The 22385-nt window shown below is 36.1% G+C and overlaps 6 protein-coding genes across 6 annotated transcripts; all 6 read left to right on the top strand.

Moving 5' to 3' along the window:
* The first annotated feature begins 1704 nt into the window (after positions 1-1704).
* On the top strand, positions 1705-3937 carry LOC145233675 (uncharacterized). Its single transcript, XM_080098447.1, has one exon. The coding sequence runs from the start codon at positions 2242-2244 to the stop codon at positions 2995-2997; it is 756 nt and encodes a 251-aa protein (XP_079954573.1). The 5' UTR covers positions 1705-2241; the 3' UTR covers positions 2998-3937.
* Positions 3938-4752: 815 nt separating this feature from the next.
* LOC145233676 (transmembrane protein 53-like) lies at positions 4753-6172 on the top strand. Its single transcript, XM_080098448.1, has one exon. It carries the CDS (start codon positions 5027-5029, stop codon positions 5771-5773), a length of 747 nt encoding a protein of 248 aa, XP_079954574.1. The 5' UTR covers positions 4753-5026; the 3' UTR covers positions 5774-6172.
* A 2260-nt stretch (positions 6173-8432) lies between these two features.
* On the top strand, positions 8433-9991 carry LOC145233944 (transmembrane protein 53-like). Its single transcript, XM_080098703.1, has one exon. It carries the CDS (start codon positions 8630-8632, stop codon positions 9476-9478), a length of 849 nt encoding a protein of 282 aa, XP_079954829.1. The 5' UTR covers positions 8433-8629; the 3' UTR covers positions 9479-9991.
* Positions 9928-11318, top strand: LOC145233945 (uncharacterized). The gene has a single exon (XM_080098704.1). It carries the CDS (start codon positions 10041-10043, stop codon positions 10845-10847), a length of 807 nt encoding a protein of 268 aa, XP_079954830.1. The 5' UTR covers positions 9928-10040; the 3' UTR covers positions 10848-11318.
* A 5764-nt stretch (positions 11319-17082) lies between these two features.
* LOC145233712 (uncharacterized) lies at positions 17083-21745 on the top strand. Its single transcript, XM_080098487.1, has 3 exons — positions 17083-17742; positions 19720-19794; positions 21639-21745. The coding sequence occupies exons 1-3, from the start codon at positions 17649-17651 to the stop codon at positions 21743-21745; spliced, it is 276 nt and encodes a 91-aa protein (XP_079954613.1). The 5' UTR covers positions 17083-17648.
* On the top strand, positions 21745-22320 carry LOC145233711 (HIG1 domain family member 2A, mitochondrial-like). Its single transcript, XM_080098486.1, has one exon. It carries the CDS (start codon positions 21745-21747, stop codon positions 22165-22167), a length of 423 nt encoding a protein of 140 aa, XP_079954612.1. The 3' UTR covers positions 22168-22320.
* The last annotated feature ends 65 nt before the right edge of the window (positions 22321-22385 follow it).

The following is a 22385-nucleotide window of genomic DNA, read 5'->3' as shown; positions in this document are numbered from 1 at the left end:
TGGCTTTCTGATATACTTCCATTTTATATATTCTATACGATATTTACCAATTTACTATACACATCATTTGATCTACACATATGATTGTTTTTGTAAACAAAAACAAATGGGTCCCCACACGCGTGTTTGTGCAGATTTACGGTAAACAAGTGTTGCGGTGATTTTTAGATTCTTAAGGACAATTTTTTAGAAAGCATTAACCCAACAATAAAAAAATGTTCGTATTCTTTTTGCACTATTATTGTCATGTAATTACAAAAACATTAAAAAACGTAACAAATACTTTAATCTAATCTCTTGCTTTGACCCAGATATTGTCGTCCAAGGTCGGGTTTTGAACACATTTTTTTAGAAAGCCTTAACAGTTGTGTTACAGACACTTTAAATTAAAAAGCAATTTGCTACAAGTGTATACATAACAAATTGTTTTTCATTTAACTTTGTTTCGCAAAACGAATACCATTGGCCTGTAGTAACCTCTCAGGGTGCACACGCCAAACGACTGTTTGACCTTTTGACACCGTTTTCAATAGCACGCCGCCCTTCGTGTTCAACAATACTGTTAAGCCTAATTTATACATGCCTTGAGTATTGACTCCTAAATTGATTGTCAAAAAACGCTACGTTATGAAGAAATTTCTGAACTGTGTTTGTAATACCGACTAGTTGACCTTAAGTAACCCGTGATGATGCGGCGGCCAACCTGACAACGAGCATTTAAACCAACATTTATTTGGCAAAAAAGTCAAGTTAATTTTTTCATCTTTACTTTGATTAACAAAGTTTTTCTTGACATATACAAAACCGAAGCACGGTTATTAGGTTAAAACACGTCATAGGTGTAAAACCTTCGCCAAAACTAAAAATGTGAGTGATAACTTAATAAAACGACATAGCATTGCTGTGCAATACAGCTGATTTCTAGTCACCGAAACGACGTCTCGTAAAACGTCTGTCCGACGTCAAGCTGAGCCCTTCTGCTATCGTAAACCAGTGAGTTACTCTCTTGGGACTTCTGCCTACAGTGTCTTTCTTGACCAAACGAGCGTTAGACACATTTACGTTTCGGGGGCCTGTGGGTGAACCTCTGGATCATTCGGGGTCAAACTTCTAAAGGATCAAGTTCAGATTGATAACTAACATATGTCCAAACTTGAATAAATTTGAAGCACTCCTTCTTTACCACACGAGCGATAAAAACCAGCGTTAAAAATTTTACGTTTCGGGGGCCTGTGGGTGAACCGCTGGGTCATTCGGGGTCAAACTTCTAGAGGATCAAATTCAGATTGATAACTAACATATGTCCAAATTTGAATAAATTTGAAGCACTTTTCTTAACCAAACATGTGTTACAAACCAGCGTTAAAAAATTTCCGTTTCGGGGGCCTGTGGGTGAACCGCTGGGTCAAGCGGGATCAAACTTCAGGAGGATCAAATTTGGATTATTAACTAACATCTCTGTAAATTTGAATAAATTTGAAGCACTGTTTCTTGACCAAACGCGTCTCACGAACCAGCGTTAGACAGAAAAAAAAAAAAAGGGGGTGACCCATAATAACACAATGAGCGAATACGCCGCATAAGACGAGAGTCAGAGAAAGAAGGCAATCTGTCCGGTTCGCTGTAGTATGAAGGCACACGATATAACGGTAGTGAGAGAGGCCGCTACAGTGTTGTAATTTCGTAATGCTACATCCAGAAAGTCTCCAAGCTATCATACTTGAGGCAAGGATTAATTGTCACACATGGAAAAGGGGTGGCAATTGTTAGCATTTTACAGGATTAATAAAAAAAACTTTTGCACTATAATACAGAACCAAAAAAACTGGTGCAAAACCTTCATGCCCCATGAATATAAACTCTGCTTTAAATATGTGTAATTTTTCATTAAGATTTGTTTAATCGTCTTGGGTTATGAATAAACTACAAACACAAGGCACCATTACGATACCTAATCTTCGTTCGCGAAAATGAGCTTAGAAATATGATATCAATGTCGTATGGTTTAGTGGTCATGGTTGATTAGACACAAGTAGCAACACCGCGAAGCACATGTTTGGATTTGTTATGTAACAGTTCAAAGTTCGCAGTTACGTACATTACGATTGTGCATGACTTGATCGCGTGTTTTAACATTAAAGTTTTAAGTGCGTGGCATAACGATTTAGGTTACAAGGTTTCATATTTTGTTGTATGATTTAAAGTGGAAGGCACTGGCTCTGGCAGACCAGGTGGTAGCCGATGATGTATTCGGTGACACGAAAGCCTGTTGTTGTGCTGTTAACATGGCTCGGTTCAAGCCCCCAATTAACTTGCAAGTATTCAAAAATGTACCAGGATCTTGGCCTAGAAGTCATTTTAAAGTGTCCAAGCTTAATGAGCTTTATATGGCCCAGAAGTGGTATAAAGGATGCTTTACAGTTTCTCATCAAGTTAAAAAAAGAAATTGGACCACATGGTTGTCCAATAATTGTACATGGTATTTCAATCGGATGTTACTACTACAGCTTGATTATGCATCATTTTAAAACCAACCAAAAAATGTTTTCAGTCATAGAAAAGAATATACGATGCCAGTTTATGGACAGTCCAGTTGTTAGTGATCCAGCGGGTTATGCAACTTCCATTGCAAACATTGTTGCCAGTTCAAACATTGGCAGTTTATGCATTTGGGCATCTATTTCCTCATACTTTTATTTAACAAGTCCGTTTACTTGTCGATACTATGAATATTTTGTGCACCTATTTTTGTTTGAGCAACCAGTTGTGCCCACTTTGATGATGTCATGTGTTGGTGACCCAATGACAACAAGGGAAAAATTTGATTATGCATATCAGTGTTTTATGCAAAGAGGTTGCGAGACAACTAAGAAGTATTGGGAAGATTCTGTACATGCGCAACATCTCAAATACCACCCAGTTACTTACAAGGAACTTGTTTACAATCTAATAATCGAAAGTATTCCTGAAATGGGAAAACCCAGTTCTCTTCTTTAACTGTAAACCAGTGTTTCTCGAACTTTTTTTGTTGCGACGCCTCTGGAAAAGTTGTGTCGACTTGCGACGCACCAGCAAATAAAAGTTAATGAGGAAACTTATTATTGAAATTGTGTTTATTGATACAACAACAAAAAACATGAAACGGAACTATTCTGCGACGCCCTTGGAAAATTGAAACGACGCACCAGGGCATCGCGGCGCACAGTTTGAGAACTACTGCTGTAAACCATAGCTGTGCCATAAAACAGCAAAATATTTTATTATATTTAAATAATGAGTGTATAAAGAAATTTTACTGCAGTGTTATATTTTCTGACCCAGCATATGGATGTGTTTACATTGTACTTGAGCCCAGCAAAGAATCACCTTATTTAACCAATAACCTGTGTAACATGCATATATTGTTACTGTGTGAGTTTTACTGCCTTAAAAATTGAAAACTCTTAGGAGTGCTGTTGTTACAGTTCTGGCCTAGCTTACATTTTTTCTGATTGTTTTTATGTATCCAAGTTTGTACTGTATAATTAAGTGTTTTGTACCACAGAAGTAGAAAACATTACACACTACTTAACTTCGTCTAATTTCTTATTCGTATTTTACTCAAGAAAAACTGGTGTATATTGCTAAATTAAACCCTTAATAACCTTTTCAATTTATATTGCAGTCTATAGTTTTTCGCCCGGTTACACAATTTCCTTTTGCTTCATTTTTTAAATCCAGTAGCTGAAACATAAAGCCTACCTCGAGTTATCAAAATTTCATTCTGTTTTTAATTAGTTACTTATACCAGTTTAAGTATTTTTTGTAATTTGACACAAAATATGTGCAGTGATGTTCTCAATAATGATATTGCCATTCTAGTTGTTATTGCAACTAAACATGTCAATGTATACATATTCTATTTTTCATGAAACTAATAAACATGAAGTATATTTTGTCTTTTTTGTGTGTTTACAATTGTTGTAATTTGGTAATGCTACATCCAGGAAGCCTGCAAGCAATCATACCTGAGTCAAGGCTTATATGTCGCACATGAGAAAGGGGGTAACCAAGGCTTGCATTTTACAGGATTCAAAAAAGCATTTGCACTATAACACAGAATCAAGTAATAGCTGCAAAACCTTGATTTAATTATTCGTCTCGGGTATGAATAAATTACATACACAGCATCATTACCTAATCTTCGTTCGCGAAATTGAGCCGAAAAGTATGATATCCATGTCATGTGGTTTAGTGGTCATGGTTGATTAGGCACAAGCAAAGTCTATATAAAACACAAGTTGTCCAACCTATTGTTACGCAATAAAGCCTATGTAGCCATTTTGTGTCCAAAATGATACTGTGGGTAGAGATAAATAACACATAAACTGTCTGATTTTTACAAACTGGAGACCATAGACGCGAATTTGATTCTCCAAATTGAATGAAAATTTCGGGTTCTAACATTTCAACGCAATATTAAAAGCTAAATTGCTGTTTTTCATGTAAATTTGGCCGCTTAATTTTCATGTAAACTTTAAATATTTGCGTTCAGTGTGCATTATCACGTTCAAATGTTAGAACCCAAAAGTTTTATTCGATTTTACCTATCAAACTCGCGTTAAATCCCACCAGTTTGTAAAAATCAGACAATTTATGTGTTTTTCCCTATACCTGCTGTATTAATTTGGACACAAAATGGCGTCCATGCGACTCTATCGCGTAACAATGGGTTGGACTACTTGCGTTTTATATATACTTTGGGCACAAGTAGCAACACCGCGACGAAGCCGGGAAACACACAACACATGTTTGGATTTGTTATGTAACAGTTCAAAGTACGCAGTTACGCACAAAGCGATTGTGCATGATTCGGTCGCGTGTTATAGCTTGAAGTGCGTGGCATAACGATTTAGGTTACAAAGTTTCACACTTTGTTGTATGATTTAAAGTGGCGAAACGAGTCTCTGTTGTGTGTCACCATTGTTTTTTCTTGTCTTGTGGGTAAAATGTTTTTTAAAAGTAACTGTTTCTAGTTTATGAACCAATGGGGGAACGTAGACCTATTGTGGTTATTTTTCCCTGGCTTGGTGCAACACCAAAGCACATTGAAAAGTATGCCAGTATTTATACGTCTGTGGGCTTCAGAGTGCTGGTAAAAGTACCAGAAACAATGGATTTTCTGTGGCCCAGAAGAGGAATTCAAAATGGGTACAAATTTTTAGAAAACTTGAATAAAATGATGGGAAACGAAGAGTGTTCTATCATTATCCATGGCATGTCAATTGGATGCTTTTTCTACTGTGTTCTACTGCTTATTTTTGAAAGACAACCTGAATTATTCAAAAGAATTCAATCAAACATCAGGTGTCAGATATTAGATAGTCCAGTAATCGGCAGCTTGGGCAAGATGGCAGAAGGAACTGCTAGATCTGTATCAAATTCAGTCACCATTCAACACATTCTTAACGCATTTCTGCATTTTTACTTTGGGACCAGCATGCCATTTACTGTTTGGTACTACAACTTATTTAACCAAATTATAAAGGAGCGTCCATTGCAGATTCCTACATTGTTACTGTCCTCAAAAGATGATCAGTTGGCTTGTATAAAAGAATTGGGCAAAGTAGTTGATTGCTGGAAACAACAGGGAGTTTGTTTAACCCAAAAAGTTTGGGAAACATCAGAGCATTGCAGTGATCTTCGAAACTTCCCTAGCCTTTACAAGGATTATGTTATGAGGGTGTTATCAGATGCCATTCCCGAATACATGCAGAAAAAATCATTGCTTTAAAGCATTTCAAATCAGTATAACAAATCTTCAATTTTTAAACTTTTGGCAGTTTGCTTTTCATTGTGTTCATGCATGTTTATCTGCAACACAAGATATTTTTACAGTTTTGCATGAAATTGATGTACACTGTTTTGTGATTTAAATTTGGAATAGCTAAAATATAACATGTACAGCGAAGAGGCTGTTTCTATGTAATGAAATTATTGACTAATTCACATGTTGTACACTGAAATGTTATGTATCACAGATATTACACATATTGGCATCTAAAACGACACACACACACACATAGGCGCCAACTTTCAATTTTTCCCGGGTATGCCATATTATATGACGTCACGAAATTTCAAATTCGAATCCTGTGGGCACATATGCCGTCAATTCTTGCAGTATATGAGTTTACACAACGTAATTCAACCACCAGGCACTTCTGCTTCTGTCGCAATTAAACGCATGTTTGTGCGCTGTATACAGTGTTATAACACTGCGTTACACATTGTTTTGGACCCATTTACCGAAATTGCTTGGAGGCGGAACAATAAAGATAAAATAAATTTTGCTCGGACATCACCTTACGTCACAAATTACTGTAATGCTTAACATATATTTTCTCTGTAATAACTATCACAAAAAAGATTTGTTTTCACGCAACAAAGCGCACATACTTCTGGCTTAGTCAATACAAAAATCGTTTTAAACGTTTTAAAGTCGCTTGTTTCGTTTACAACGTGTTGCATATTTAAGTGAGTTGTTTGTGACGCGTTATTAAATTTAAAGTTAGTGTACTTCAAACGATGTCCTAAACTGCCAGAAACTTTCGATAAGCTAACACGTTAATTTTAGGAAAAGTACCAACCTATACGTTTGTGACGTAACAACACGCGTTGTTTTTTCGGTTGAAACTAGACCAGGGGTTCTTAACCAGGGGTGCACGCACCCCCAAGGGGTGCGAGAACTGTTCCTAGGGGGTGCGGGGATGCTGAATCATTAAGGTTGGTTAGGTCTATTCTATTTAAGCAATTACAGAAGGGGGTGCAAAAATTGGTTAGTGATATGAAAGGGGGTGCGAAAATTGGTTGGTGATTTGAAAGGGGTGCAGCAAGGAAAAAAGGTTAAGAACCACTGAACTAGACAGTCGTTGTCCTTGCGGTAGAAGCTGTCAGAACAAAGATTGGACTGTATTCTAAACTTTTTTATCACGTGGTTATTGACGTTTCACCCGGGACAGGGGCGTTTGCCCTTCTCCCGCAAGCGAACGCCAACCTTTGTTGTGCTTTTTACCACCCTTTAATGTTTAAATTCAAATGCTTATTGAAGACGTTACAATTGTAATCAATGCGAAAAATTAATGGGCTGTGAAACAATGAACGCGATTGAAATCAATTGTTTATGTTACGTATTGGTTCGTATTACAATAATTTCTATAAACGCATGACTAACGTTGGTCTAATTCTCGGGTATGCGGCATACCCGAGGTTTTCGTTCGGGTATGCCAGGCATACCCGTGTTCGGCGCCTATGCACACACACACTGTTCTAGTTTGTGATGTTGTGAGAATAAATCATGATTTCATACGTACTAAATTATTATACTTTTTTTTCACAAAAGGTGATGATGCTTTTGCTTTGTGTATACTTTATCAAAATGTTGACATTCTATGCACTTACTTGTATCTCATGAATATCTTTGTTCCAGTTCATTATTTGATAGCTTTTTAGCTTTTGATTGAATAAAACTGACTGATGATGTGTGGTTTTTACTTTTTAATGAGAAAAAAAGTAACTATGCACAATGCTATGCTGAAACTGTTGAAATATATATTTTTCCTATGTTCAACTTGCACTAATACAAAATCGAATGAAAATGATAAGGGCAAGGTGTTTTAGATTTTCGCCCAAGAGTCTGATGTGCTAGCTAGTGCATGAAGCATATATAACACCTTGACAACTACAACTGTTGTATTATGGTGTCATTAATGAGTGACAGAAATAACTACATGTGATTAGTGATGCATTGAATGAGGGTTATTTGTTATTGCACTAATAGATAATGTAAATGGAGTCGTTTTTAACGCTTCCAAACACCTTGAAAACATACTCACGTTTATCTACAGATGTACTGGTTGACAAACGAAAGCGTTTGCAATACCACCCAAAAGTTTCTTAAAAATATTTGTCTGTGTATTAGATTTGTTCACGTTAGTACATTGAGCATTGCGCCGCAGTTTTCCTTTGATACGTGATTCAGGAAATTTGTGTTTCCAACCGGGTGCCTTGCAATGTAATTTAGTGTTCTGCGTTGGATGCGAATTGCCCTTTTTTGCGTGTAACTTTCGTACCACATGTTTTGTTTACTACAGACACTTTTCAAACTCCTTGCTACTGCTTTACTTATTCGGCCACATGTTATCCGCTTAGCGATCACCCAAATCGATGTCCAATTAGAATATTAGATTAATTTGTTTCATAACCATTCTTGCATCCACATATTTGTCGTTTTGTGCTGCCTGTTAACAAACATTTTAGCAGCTGGTGAGTAAAACCAATAGGGACAATTTTATCTTAAGTGTTAACCAAAGAATTACAAACCTTTAAAAAATAAGACCTTGCTCCGGCTTGGTTCCGGTATGGAAAAACAAAGAAAACAATTACCACGCAACAGTAAGCAAGGCTATGCATGATTGGTCACGCAGAAAAAAGTGTCAACAACAAGAAGTAGTGAAGTATCAAGAATCGAGATTGACGATCTGTATTGCAGAATTGACATATACGTGTATTATTATTATTATTTGCCCAAAATCTGACGAAAGTTTGAAAGTTTTTAATCAGAAAAGGCAAGACAAAAAAATCCTATATTATGCTGCCTGTACCTACAACTCAAATAGCGTGCAATGTATACAGAAATATGGCATGGACTTCATCTTCACTTTATAAACTCCATCAAAAGAGGTTTAGTAGCACATCCTCACTCAGAAAGGAACAAACAAATCGTCCTCTGGTGTTGTTTCTGCCCTGGCTTGGAGCAGCCCCTAAAGCTTCAGAGAAATATGTGACAATGTACAGAAAGTTTGGTTTTGATGTTCTAAAAAGACAACCCAAACCAATACATATTTTGTGGCCATTACATGGTCTTAAAGAAAGTAGACAGTTTTTGCATGAAATACAAGCTGAATTGAGTTCGGAAAACCGACCAATTATTATTCACTGTGTCTCAGTTGGAGGATACTACTATGCACTCATGTTAATGTTGCTTAAGGCTGAACCAGAGACATTTCAAAATATTATATCTAACATTCAATGTCAAATTATTGATAGTCCTGTTCTTGGCACGGTAAATGAAGTGGCAATTGGTGTAGCCCAAATGGCCAGTCAAAACCAAACAGTGCAAAAGTTGATAAAAATCCTCATGCCTTTGTACTATGCTGCAACTTCACCTTACACAGCAAAGTATTACAATGAATCAATGGACACTATTAAACTACATCCACCAGTTGTCCCTTCATTAATTATGTCTTCAGAGAATGATCCAATGATATTACCACGTTCAATGGAAAGTCATGTAACCGCATGGACAGGCATTGGTATTGATAACAATATACACATGTGGGAGAACTCAGAACATGCACAACATTTAAAAAACTATCCCATTGAGTATGAAAACATGGTTGGATGTTTTGTGAAAAAGGCTTTAAGTAAAAAACAGTAGTACATTTGAATGTAAAAAGCATTGTTGCAGATTAATTTTTTCTTCGGGCGCAAATTTAAATTCTTAAAAAATATGTAAAGTTTCATATAAATCTGAGTCAAGCTTATTTTTATTAGGAGTTATGCTACTTGTTTAATTTAGTATCATGTTTATAATGTCCGAATATTTGCAAACGATATACACAATTTTTGTAGGTTTAATCGAACAATATACACATATGTTTTATTGCAAGCTTGTTGATAAATTGTACTGACATACATTTGTATTCAGTTGTATTTTTAAAAATATTGTAATGATTTTTGCAGTAACTTGCCAATACTGCCAAACTTGTGCAATGTGACATTTTGTTACAGATTGTGTCAAAATATTATGTAACATTGTGTTTATCAGAATGTTCCTCACTTTTTTGCTGCTCAGGTTCCGCATTTCGTTGATTTATTATAATTTTGTTTTATTTACTAAAACAGAAATTGACCAGAGAAAAATTTCATTTGTAAAATCTTTTTCCTTAGAGGCTTGAAAGCACTTGTTACACATTCTTTTCAAAACACTTGTATTATATATGTATCGGGCACCATTGTTGCATAAGCTGACAGGATGTGGCTGGAACACTTTGAGGATTTGCAACATAAGTTCACAAACCAATCAGCGACAAAATCGCCCCCTAGTTGTTCTCTTACCATGGCTTGGAGCAACACCTAGGGCCACAGAAAAATATATCAATCTATACAACAAATTAAACTGTGATGTTGTAAGCAGAAAATCTACAGTAAAAGACTTTCTGTGGCCTATTTATGGTTTGAAAGAAAGTCAGAAGTTTCTGCACAAAGTTCAGAAGGAAATGCATTCGGATGACACACCCATATTTATTCATTCTATGTCAATTGGAAGCTATTTTTATGCACTGATGTTGATGTGCCTGGAAAAGGAACCACAGGTATTTACTCAAGTATCTTCAAACATTTGCTGTCAAGTGATTGATAGCCCAGTTGTAGGAACACTTAATCAGATGGCATTTGGTGTGGCGCAAATGATTACTAAAAGCAAAATCATGCACAAAATTCTGCAGTCTCTAATACAGGCATATTTTGCCACTACCAAACCATACACTGTGAAATACTATGAGCAATCCATTGATGCCATACAGAATAGGTCACCAAAGGTTCCAGCAGTATTTATGTCATCCCTGAGTGATCCGATGATGGTCTCCCATGCGCTTAAAGATTTTGAAAATGCTTGGGTTAGTAGGGGCATTGAAGTAACAGTGAAAATGTGGGAAAACTCTGAACATGCTCAGCATTTAAGAAATCACCCAGATGAATATGAGAATGTGATACAAAGTTTAGTAAACAAGGCTTTAAAGCAATAGTATGTTCTGTTATATTATATAGTTCCTTTGTTGTGTTAGACACTGACATTATGTTATTAATAATTTCACAAGCGTATTTCTGTTTGCCCAACAATCTATGGTGGCCCACATATGTAATATAAACTAAGCTGCAAAGATATTGCACACAACACATAGCATTTTTGTGATTTTAATTGTTTCATGTGTAGCATGATTGGCCTGTTGCATGACTGAACTGATACCAATAGTTTGTTACTGAACCAAATTCAAACAACAGCAACTATTTATGCCATTTAAAATCTTTGTTTTGTGTTGTTGGTCATCAATGCAGCAATGTCAAAATAATTAAATGATTTTATTTTGATTGAAAACACCTTAAAACTTTCAATATTGCATTAAAATGATATAATGGACAGTATTGAAACTTATTGCACATTTAATGACTGTTGGTTATTTACGCTGTATTTAAAATACACAAGCTATTGAGATGGATTATGTATGTCTAAACTCTAAAGCAGGGGTTCTTAAACTGGGGGGCGCGCCCCCCTAGGGGGGCGTGAAGGGTTCGCAAGGGGGGCGCAGAACAATCTGGCAGCAAAGTTTTCACTTGCAAACAATTGTAAATTAATGCATTGGAATTATGTCGGCGCTGATTTCGAACTTATTGTTTAAAGCAGGGGTCTCAAACACGCGGGCCGCATGCGGCCCTCCAAGGGTTTTTGTGCGGGCCGCGAAGTAATTTTTAGAAGTTATGTGTTTTACTTAGGCGGAATATCCTATTAGACCGTTGAATTTACATGGTACAATCGTTCTCTATTGGTGGTATATGCAGCGTTTAAATGAGCGAGATCATTTTTAAAATCAGCAATTGCGATTGTTGCGTCATATTTTGTACATTGTTGCATCATTGTAGGCCATTGTTTCCACACAAAGCAATATAGCACAGTTGCCTCTTTCACTTTGCTACACTGTATATCTGTTTCCTATTTATTACAATTTTGTTTTTAATGTAGTTAGTGGCATTAATGCACATTTCACTTTTTAATCACGCAATGTCTTTTCTTGTCATGTTACACCGTAACAAATGTGTCGATAGTGCGGCCCCCGACTTACTTAAAAGTTTGTTTTTGGCCCCCAAACCAGTTTGAGTTTGAGACCCCTGGTTTAAAGTATAAACGCTTCAATTCTGAAATGGATGACCAGTTGTATTAACCAAACTTTTCCAACTGCGGGCCGCCGCATAGTTTACATGCCCTAGTGCCGTCTTCTCAAACTTAGCCCATGAGGCGATTTTTATATGGGCGCCAAGATATGGTCTTTTTAAAACCCCATTTAAAATCTGTTAAATTGTATAGTTAGTCTCATCTTACAAGGAATGCTTGTATATTACGTCATAAGTGACACAATAAGGCAATTATTTGCGCACAATTAACACTTTTTGTTTTGTCGGTGACGTAATAAACTGGGTTTGGATCAATCCTGGGCGTTGCAATCGTTTGAGAGTCGGTAATATTAATTTTACATGTCGTAATTTGGCAAACCAAAAATTGGGTCGCGAGCCGGATGAAATGACCTCGCGGGCCGTAGTTTGGTGACCCCTGTACTATATAGTCGGCTGTACATTCTTTATTTGTTCGCAATTTCGCATTAGAGATTGCCCTAACTTTGAGTGAATCAACATTTTGTCAACAATCAACAAAAGCCTACTTTTTCGCAACTTATCAGTGTTGAAGTGGCTTTTTCCAACGTTCGGAACTAACTTGACAGTAGCTTAAAGCGGACCTACCCTGTATGTTGTTTCCGAAAAACAAGACAAGCATCATTAGTGCTAACGTTTTTTTGGAGGGGCGTGAGCAGTGGCGGCTCGTGCCTAAAATTTTTGGGGGTGCTGCTCCAATTTTTAGCCTTTATTGGGCAAATATAAGTTGGCAATATATAGAAAAGCCACATTTCTAGTTTTCTAGTCATTGTTTTGTGTAGAAAAACAAGTAATACAAATCTTAATTAGCAACTCCATTGTAACGTAATGGTTGTAACGCAATAATGTACACGGGTGTAAACAGCAGACGGTATCATTGGGCAAGGGCGTCCGCAGGTTTTCGGTTAGGGGGGGTCAAGGTGGTATCACTCTGCCCTTACCGGACCCCCCCCCCCCTTTTTCAAAAAGTTGTGCGTAAATTAAATAGGCCCAAATCGTTTTGTTTACCGCTACATGATAACTGGGAGTCGTTATCTTAAAGCCGCGAGGTTTTAATCTCTTGTATTGGCTTGTTATCTAACGCCAATTGTGACGTAACAAGGGTTGGATAAGGAGTTTTATGCGTTAACAATCGGAAAGTTACATTCCGGTTGGGACGCTGGTTGTTAACTGCACTAAATGCAACGTATCAACCATTTTAAAAATGTAAAATGAGTAAAAAATGGATAAAAACGTTTAATGTTGTATTGTTTCGACCCGCCAAACAGGTAATGGTTTGTCACGAACATTAGATCGATGTTCATTGAATTTATGCCTTCTACAGTTACCAACTTTAGTGCATTCTTGACACACATTGTGCAACTTAACGGTAGCATTATCGATTTAGAAAGGCGTTCAGTCCTTGAGAATCTGTTCCCCGTGTTTTAAGCAACGATTTCGATTACCTGACGCCTATCGCTTATCTTGCAGCTGCAGTTTTGCTGGGTAAGCTAGATGGCAGCGGCGAAATCAGAAAACTACAGCGGCGAAATCAAAAACTACAAAGCTGTCGCGAAAATTATTTGTTGTTTCTGTCAATTGGACGGATAGAGAAACCGCCAAAGTCGAAAGTTGGATTAGGTTTCGGTCTTGTACCTTCGGGTTAAAGTGCTCGGGACAATTGAGTGGTAGTAGTTTAGGCCAGGGGTCCTCAAATACTTTTTGGCGCGACCCTAAAAAAATTGCTCTAAATTCTCGCGACCCAAGCATCAATTCTGTGGAAAATACTAATCGACTCAATATCAATATTATGACTGCTATTATGCTATTGTCAGTTGCTGTTTTCACATAAAACAGGAGGTAAACGAACGTATTTATTCTAACAAATGAGAACTGTGGGCTCTGTGTTGAGAACACAGCTAATCAGAAAACGCATGCTTGCATAGGTGCGCTTAACTTTTTGCATTGTTACATAGCTGTATGTCACAGTTGCGTAGTCATACGTAACAATGCAATAATAATTAAAAGGTTGAAAAAAGCCGAAATTCATTAATACTGCAGATGCGATGCTTATATTCCTGGGAAATTTAAAATATTTCGCGACCCAGACTGGAAGGTCTCGCGACCCAAATTTGGGTCGCGACCCACTATTTGCGGACCCCTGGTTTAGGCAACGGGAAACCACAAAATCACCATATAGCTGCATTTGTCAAAAAACTAAAGAAATTGAACAGAAAGCGTATAATCATTTTTCATCCAACAATTTTCCAGGGGGGGGGTCAGCTGACCCCATTTGCCCCTATGTGCGGACGCCCTAGTCATTGGGGAATTTTGTTTACTTGCACAGCGACAGACCAAACTCAATAACATGCAGTAATAATGTGGCACAAAAACACACGTGACACAGACTCGAAACAAAGCGGTTGTAAATACGGTAAAACACAACAACAGTATATAGAAAAAAATTATTAATAAATTAATAAGTATTTCAATTGGACAACATTTAGGTAAAACTGGTTATAACAATGACTACTAACTAACACACTTGCTATTCAGTCATTAATATGGTCATGTATCATTTAAGTACCTAATAGCCACAGTCAGCATTTTCAACATATTCCATTACACGTCACAGATTATAATTGCCACAAAAAAATAGCCATAAAGCTTTTTATTTGTATCATAACTGACAAATTCAACAACCACATTACATTTGTGTCAGAACTTGTTTATTCAACATCTTTTCTTAATTTTTGTGTACAACTATTAATTGTTTGTAAGTTTCTTAACTGCTAAACTTGCTGCTTTATTTGGTGGCAAATAGCTTATAATTCCTTTTTTGAAGTACAAAACTCTACAAGCTTGGAAAATTACAACACTCTCACTTAAATTTAAAACATATTATTAAACCTTGTGCTTCTATTTTACAACCAACATGGATCATAAAGCTGTAGTTTAAGCAAAATAATTGATAGCTTCTTCCTTGATTTCCAAATGACAACCAAGAAACTGCTTTTTTCTATTTAGTGCTATCACTGCAAGTGCAAGTCTTTTTGGAAATAATGGTGTTCCTTAGAAAAGTTTGCATCATTTTCAGTGTTGACATCCTTTTCAAGAACCGTTTTGCCTTTGAGCGACTCATGGAAATTGCTGGCTAACTGGCTTTTCCTTTAAAAGTTTCAGTAACTTTTCTAACAACAGGATATGTTTGGTGGTCACTACTATCTCCCCTGTAGAATGTTCATTTTTGAGCAACATTTCCTGTGAAGCAATTTAGCAGCTACTGTCTAAAGAAACATAACGTGTCCATTATATCAATACACAAGATTGCAATTGGTTGCAAATACTGTCCACGTGGTGTGTTAAGAAACCAAAACTTGAAATTGTCATCACTAAGGTATTTCAAAATTCCTGTTGCTTGTGCAATTGTTTGTTCTGCATTTAATACTGCCTAAATTTCAGTGAGGCATTTAACTTCACAGTGTGAGTAGTTCTTGTGGTTGCTTATTCCTGCATGACATATTTGGAATAGAAGATGTTTTATCCCAGTTTTCTTAACTTAACTTTTTTATTCCAAAACTGAAGCCCACTTACACTCATCTTAAAAATTCACGCCTAACCTTCAAACAAATAAATTAAAACATGGCAAAAAATTGTTTAACTGTACTCACTGTCGAACTTAGAATATAGCAAACGGGTTTGGTTTTGGAGCACAATATAGACCCGGAACAGACAACACAACTACAGCGGCCGGTTCACACGCTGCGTGATTGGTGGAGCTGAGCGAGCCGCAGCACCCAGTCGCCTATTTCGCCCGGCATGTAGCTTTTCCAAGTGCGCATGCGCACAAGTGCAAAAGGTCATGAAACGTCACGATTCGTCATGAAACTGGAGCTGCAGTTCCACATAGATAACATATAAATGCCATAATTTTTTTTTTAAATGAAAAAAATGCCGATCAAGGCGGAAATTATACTTATAAAAATTATACTTAGGAATAAAAAATAAGTATCATGAAAGTTATCTGTATTGTTGTGGTAGGAATATTAGGTGAAGATATCTAGGGGGTTGCTGCAGCTCCGCAGCACCCTAGCACGAGCCGCCCCTGGGCGTGAGAATAAATAATTCGTGTAAAGTGGGGCGCGACCGAAAAAGTTTAAGAACCCCTGCTCTAAAGCATGTCATTATTTTATGTAAACAATTAACATACCAGATGTTCAGAGGGTGTATTTACGTTACGCAAAAAGGTCTTAAACTTTACCAACAACATTTAGTGCAACCACCAAAAGCTTAACACGCCGTACCATACGGTGTTTAGTACGACCCTCAACACGTATAAGAATAATAAGCGCATTAGGGGTATCTGAGATAAATTTTTATTACTTACCCCTACCAAGACCCTAAAAGCCCTAACCGCCAACATTTCTAAAAGTTTTATAAGTTGATCGCGTAGTTTGCCTAGATTGCATATTTTAGGGGAGCCCCTTTAATGGATGTAATTCAGCGATCTTTTAAAATATTGAGAATGAACTTACTTGCTGCTGCAGACGACCGATACGTACGAGAAGAAAGGTTTTTTATGAAGAGTTTTTCGTCAACAGGCTAGTGTTTCACAAGTAAAGAACAAAGTAGCGCAAGAAACCCTACTAATGTAGGAAAACATGTCTAACCAAGAAGTTAGTCAACAGTCGGGTCCCGTTATTCTTTGTTCTTTTTGGAGGGGGTGGGGATGAAAGGGTGGACTGCAAGGCAACCGATTGAGGGATTGTGCACTGATTGTAGCAAATGCTCCTTGTAACGGTACCGGTAACATCCGCATCACATGTATCGAAAGCTATTTTGTTTTCCAGGCTGTAAAGTGTAAACGGTCGTTTTTCTGTCCACTAACAATCGTTAATTAATAAAATAAACATCCGTTATTACAAGGTCCCACAATAGTTTTCATTACCTCGAATGCAGACTGCAGTAATAAGTGGTATCGGTTTTCTGAGTAAACTTTTGGGCATTTTGTTGTACCTGGCCAAGATTCTATTGTTTTGATACACGCGAAATAACTGAATCATGTTATTTCTGCAAGTCATCATTTGCTCCGACGTACGGCGAAGTGTGTGTCTGTTCGAATGATGACTGCATATAACTTTCTGGCAAGATGACCTTGGGTTTTAATTTTTGCTTGTGTTAGCAACCTGTATCCCGAAATGTCGTGCGTGAGTAAAACTTGTGGTGCAGTGCATTGTAAAGTATGAATGGATGTAGCCGACCCCCGATAATGTCGATTCCTATTCCTATGACAATAAATATTGTGTGTTGTCAATATTACAATCATCGTCGGTAAACGTAACAATGTACGTCGTTGTTTATGTGCTGCATAAAACAAATGAAAACATTTCTGTCAATTTTATTGCTGGTCATATGTATTGATTTCAAAAAATAGAAAAAAGTTTTTGCACAAAGGGTGCTGCTTGGATAAAAAAAACATTAAAGCGATGGATTTTAGTGATTTCGAACCTCCATTATACAACAAAGAAATTGTAGCATACTTGTTGTAGAAAATGTACAAGCTATACATATATTACCTACAACTGTTTATCTTTTACAACAGATTTAGTAATTTGTTTGCAAAAAAAAACATTTGAAAAGAATTGATGTCCCTCAGTCAGGGCACATCACTTTCCTGCAAGTCCTTATTTTCATCTGGCAAGTCCAGCAAAGTCAATTCACCTGAGGCAATATCAGCAGGTTAGTTTCATTTTTGCATGCCATTTATAACAGTCTTCTGCAAAATTTATGGCCAGAATTCTTCTGCAAAATTTATGGCCAGAAATTGGCCATCGAGTCAGCAAAACCAACAAAATGAACTGGAAGACATTTTGACAAATTGTGGAACGTTTATAGTTTTATATCTCAGGTTTGTATCTTAAAACACGGCTACTCAAATAGTTTTGTCAATGCTCCAAGTACAAATGGTAAAAATTTTGAGGTCCGAACTAGGGTTGGGCATTTGACCGGTCAAATAAAATCTGGTCAATTGACCGGTCAAATACTTGTCAAATAGGTCAAATATCGGTCAAATACTATTCCCATTATTAAATTGCAATTTTAGTTAAAAGTTGGAAGTTTAATCTTCTTCTAAACCATAAGTAATGGAAATGAAGGTTTCAACTCATGTAAATTTGTTTGTGAAATAGGAAATGTTCAGTTTATATTATATTACAGACTTTTCCGACTGCATTGCATGCTTCATTTCATCAATGGCCCCACCTGTGTGTCTGTAATTTTCATTCAGTAATCACATTTGTGAACTGGATTCTCATAATATTCTATATACATCAGATTAAAGTCTAATTTTGACTGAGATTTAACTGCAAAACTCGCTTATCCTGCTTAAAATCGTAATTTATGCTGTTAAGCTGTTGTCCATTCATGACAAAAAAGGAATATACAAAAGCTTGATATGTACGTACTTTATCCCAATAAGTACTGAACAGTAACTTATCTACAAAAATCTATTCTGGGCAATTATAATGGTTTAAATTACTTAGATTTTTTATCTGTCAGTAAAAATGTGCAACATTTGCAAAATGCCTAAGTAAATACCAATGAACTAACTTCCCCTCATGGACCTATCACACTCAAATTTATTAAGATAAAACGGTGCTAGAAGTGATCCATGTTTTTTAATTGCATTGGAAACCTTGCAAAGTTTGCCATAACGTAAATCAGATCTTAATTTCAAATGTAAAGTATATCCTAATTGTTATGGGATTTTTTTCAAATGAACAAAACACATCTACATTAGCTTAAAAATCACTTATTAATACAAGAGTATGCCCTAAACTGTTCTACCTGAGGGTTATTAGAAATAAATTACCCTTTTCAACAACCAAAAAGCAAGTCCAAGAAAATTTACCAAATTTTATTTTTGAAATTAAAAATAGTATTTGACCGGTTAAATAAAGTGCTGTCAATTGACCGGTCAATTGACCGTATTTGACCGGTCAATTGACCGGCTTGCCAACCCTAGTCCGAACACTTCATCAGTAATGCAAATGCAACATGTCGTAGGAAATTTGGGTTATAGCTGAGGGAGGAAATTGTGGCCAAAGACATATACATTTGTTAAAGGCGATTGTTTGTGTAAAATAAAATCTTGACTTATGCACATTTACTCCAAGTTTATTGGCACAACATCATCCAGAAGACATTTATCTCATTTTCCATAATTACTTTGTATGGCAATGATTCAGAATTAAGTTTATTAGGTCACAGATAAAACTGTGTGCAAACAATCGCCTTTTTGTTAATTGTGTAGTGAAATAATGGACGTACAGGGGCAAATGACTTTGCATGAGACTTTATATGCTCCATGAAGTCCCTTGATAAATCTCTATGCGGACCCTGGTTTAAAAACTGCTGCTACGTAGCAATGGTCAAGTAATGGATATGGACCACAGTCTGCCATTGGAGTAGCCCTGTCTTATAAGATGACAACAGTTGCATGAGTAATTTAGGCAGTTGGCGCACTGTGTATTTCGACATCACCTTACAATATATCATAATATACCATCAAATAAATATGTAAACTTTTGGCATAAAAATAAAGTTTAATTTTTGAGATGTATTCCTAACTGATAATTATATATGCAGTTGTATTTCATGTGGTTTTAGTTTAGGTACTTTTTAATTATGTTTTTAACCAGTTGTTATGTTTTTTAGAACAAAAAAGTCAAATTCAGCACACCCTTCACATTGAGTGCAACATTGCGAAGGTGAAAGCTGAAATTATAAAAGGTAAATCATATCTTTCTTAGTTTAATTGTTGAATTTACACAAAATAAAATTAACAATTAAATGACAATTTAAAGACTAAAAAATGTGCTCTGCTGTGTCACCATGCAAAAAATTAGTTTTATTTAAAAAAAAGTAATATATATATAAATAAAACAGAAACTTGACAAAGTAGTGGCATTGCTTAAGTATATTGGAAAGTGTAGAAAATAAAGTAGGAAACTAAAAGTGGGCAATGATAAGACAAGTAGGCTCAACATCAACAGCCAGACATGAGCATTGATGGTAGTATTGTAGGAGTGTGAAACACATTTGTAAACTGAATGGCACAAATATAGTCAAGTGGGGTAAAAAAAACAATTTTTTGAAACTTTGTTGCCAAATTTTTATTTAAGGCAACAAAAGGTCAGTTTTTCTTTCCAACAAAGCTGATGGGACTACTTTTATAGTTATGTGACAAGTTTTTGATTTTACTAAAAAACAAACAAAATATTTGACAAAAACTGATGTTGTTTTTTAACCCCAAAAGGTACAAAAACAATGTCGGGTTAAAAAAACAAACAAGTAGACATTAGGGGCAGTTATAACTTTGTTACAATGAATAATCTCAAAAAACACAAGTCACATAACTTTCTTTGTTTTCAAAATTTTGCAAACCAAACTTACAGCAGTGAACAAACTGTTTGTACACTAATTAAACACTTTCAAATGGGTGCTAAGACTTTCCATGGCTTTGTACCTTTATTGCATTGAATTTATTGCCTTTAAATTGCTCTTTTTTCATTTACCAGTCTTTTGTTGGTATGCAACTAGGTTTAAATAGAGCTCACCCACTTGCTGGCCGGTCATGTAACCTAAAACCTTATTGAAATAAAGTTTAATTTTCTATTCAAAACTGATTGAATTACCACAAAATGAATTTATAACCTCTTTTTCCTTACTTTATAGCATGTTTCTCTAGGTCTGGACCCAAATTTGTACTTTTGGCCATGCAGGTATACTTTTTGGTAAAAATTCCTCCGTCCCCCAAAGCAATTTTATACAACTTTGGTTTAAGTACATGTTTTATAGGCTTACTTTTTTATTTTCTAAACTTCCAGGTGACAAATAAAAATGTTTGGGCAAAAAAAAATTTTGTGGTGTAAAAAATACATAGTTTTTGATTACCCCATTCCTATAGAACCGTTTGGGGTAAAAACGAACAACAAGATATCTGAAAACATTAAAAGCTAGCCAAGTGGAGTCTTTTTTGTTTAATAGGTCATAGTTATGACACAACACAGAACAAAGTTCATTAACACCAAACTTGTAATAAAGATCTGCAGGAAAGTTTCTGAAGGTTATTGAAGACTTTTTAACATACAAATTTAACTACTGTTGTTTCAATCTGCAGAACATTGCCTAGAAACAAAATCTGAGAATGGTTTATGGCTTATTGTTTAGGCACAGAATAAATACCTACATCCTATGAAAAAGAAAGCATTTAAAAAAAAATTTTGGTTTACCTAGGAGGATATTGTTTTTTTTTACCCCAACTTAGGCAAATTTTTTTTTAACCCATTTGACTATATGTCATGTTGTATCTAGTGTAGTGGTGCGATTTAGTATTCTCACATTGATAGTCAATTAACTGAATGGCACAAATACGTCATGTTGTATCTAGTCTAGTGGTGGGATTTAGTATTCTCACATCGACAGTCCTATTTAAAATAATGTTATAAATTACAAGCATACATGTTTACAACCCAAAACTTTCAAATACAGTACTTCACGGCTAGAGAATCACCCTATTTGACCCAAACGTTCAGTGTTAACGTTTCTTGACTTGTTTTTGTCTACTTTTTCAGAACAAGACGAGAAGAGAATCAAAGAGCTAAAAGATTTAGTTCCGAAACTAGAAGAGGATAATTGGAAATATCGCCCAATTGATGAACTTCTTGGTTTGACATCATAATGTCAGCAACTGAAAATCCAGCAAAAGAAATAGAGGATGGTCAGCGCCGCCACATGAGTCGTGAAGAGATTATTAAGCAACTGCCTGATGATCTTCACAAATTAGGTGCAGTCAAGGGAATGATGGGACCACCATCACTTGAAGACTATCAACCCATTGCCTTTACTGATAACAGAGCTACATTCTTTGAGACTTTAGTTAAACAATGCAAAGCAAACCCCTTTGTTCCCCTTGGTATGACAGCCACTGTGTTTTTTCTTTCTAATGGTCTGAGGCAAATGGTAAAGCGTAATTCATTGAAATCTCAGCAAATGATGCGTGGCCGTGTGCTTGCTCAAGGATTTACCATTGTTGCTTTAGTTGGGGGTTTGGCATGGGAAGTACTAAAATATGGCAAAAATGATGACAATAAAGAGAAATAAATTAAACTTGTATTTGTTACATTTCAAACTACTTAATTTACAAAACCTTTAATTATGTACTTGTGTTTTGTTTAAAATACAAACCTTCTGACAAAATCCCCTCTGGATTTCTAGAATTTTATTATTGTAGAAATATAATCGTACTTAACTTGATGATTTGCGCCAATTAGTCAGGACAAAAAAAGAAGGCAGTAACTGCCAGGTCAGCTATCTTCAGT

This window comes from Phallusia mammillata, chromosome 6 (assembly GCF_965637545.1).
Source record: "Phallusia mammillata chromosome 6, kaPhaMamm4.hap1.1, whole genome shotgun sequence".
Classification (NCBI taxonomy): Eukaryota; Metazoa; Chordata; class Ascidiacea; order Phlebobranchia; family Ascidiidae; genus Phallusia; species Phallusia mammillata.
This window is presented reverse-complemented; position numbering and strand designations above follow the sequence as displayed.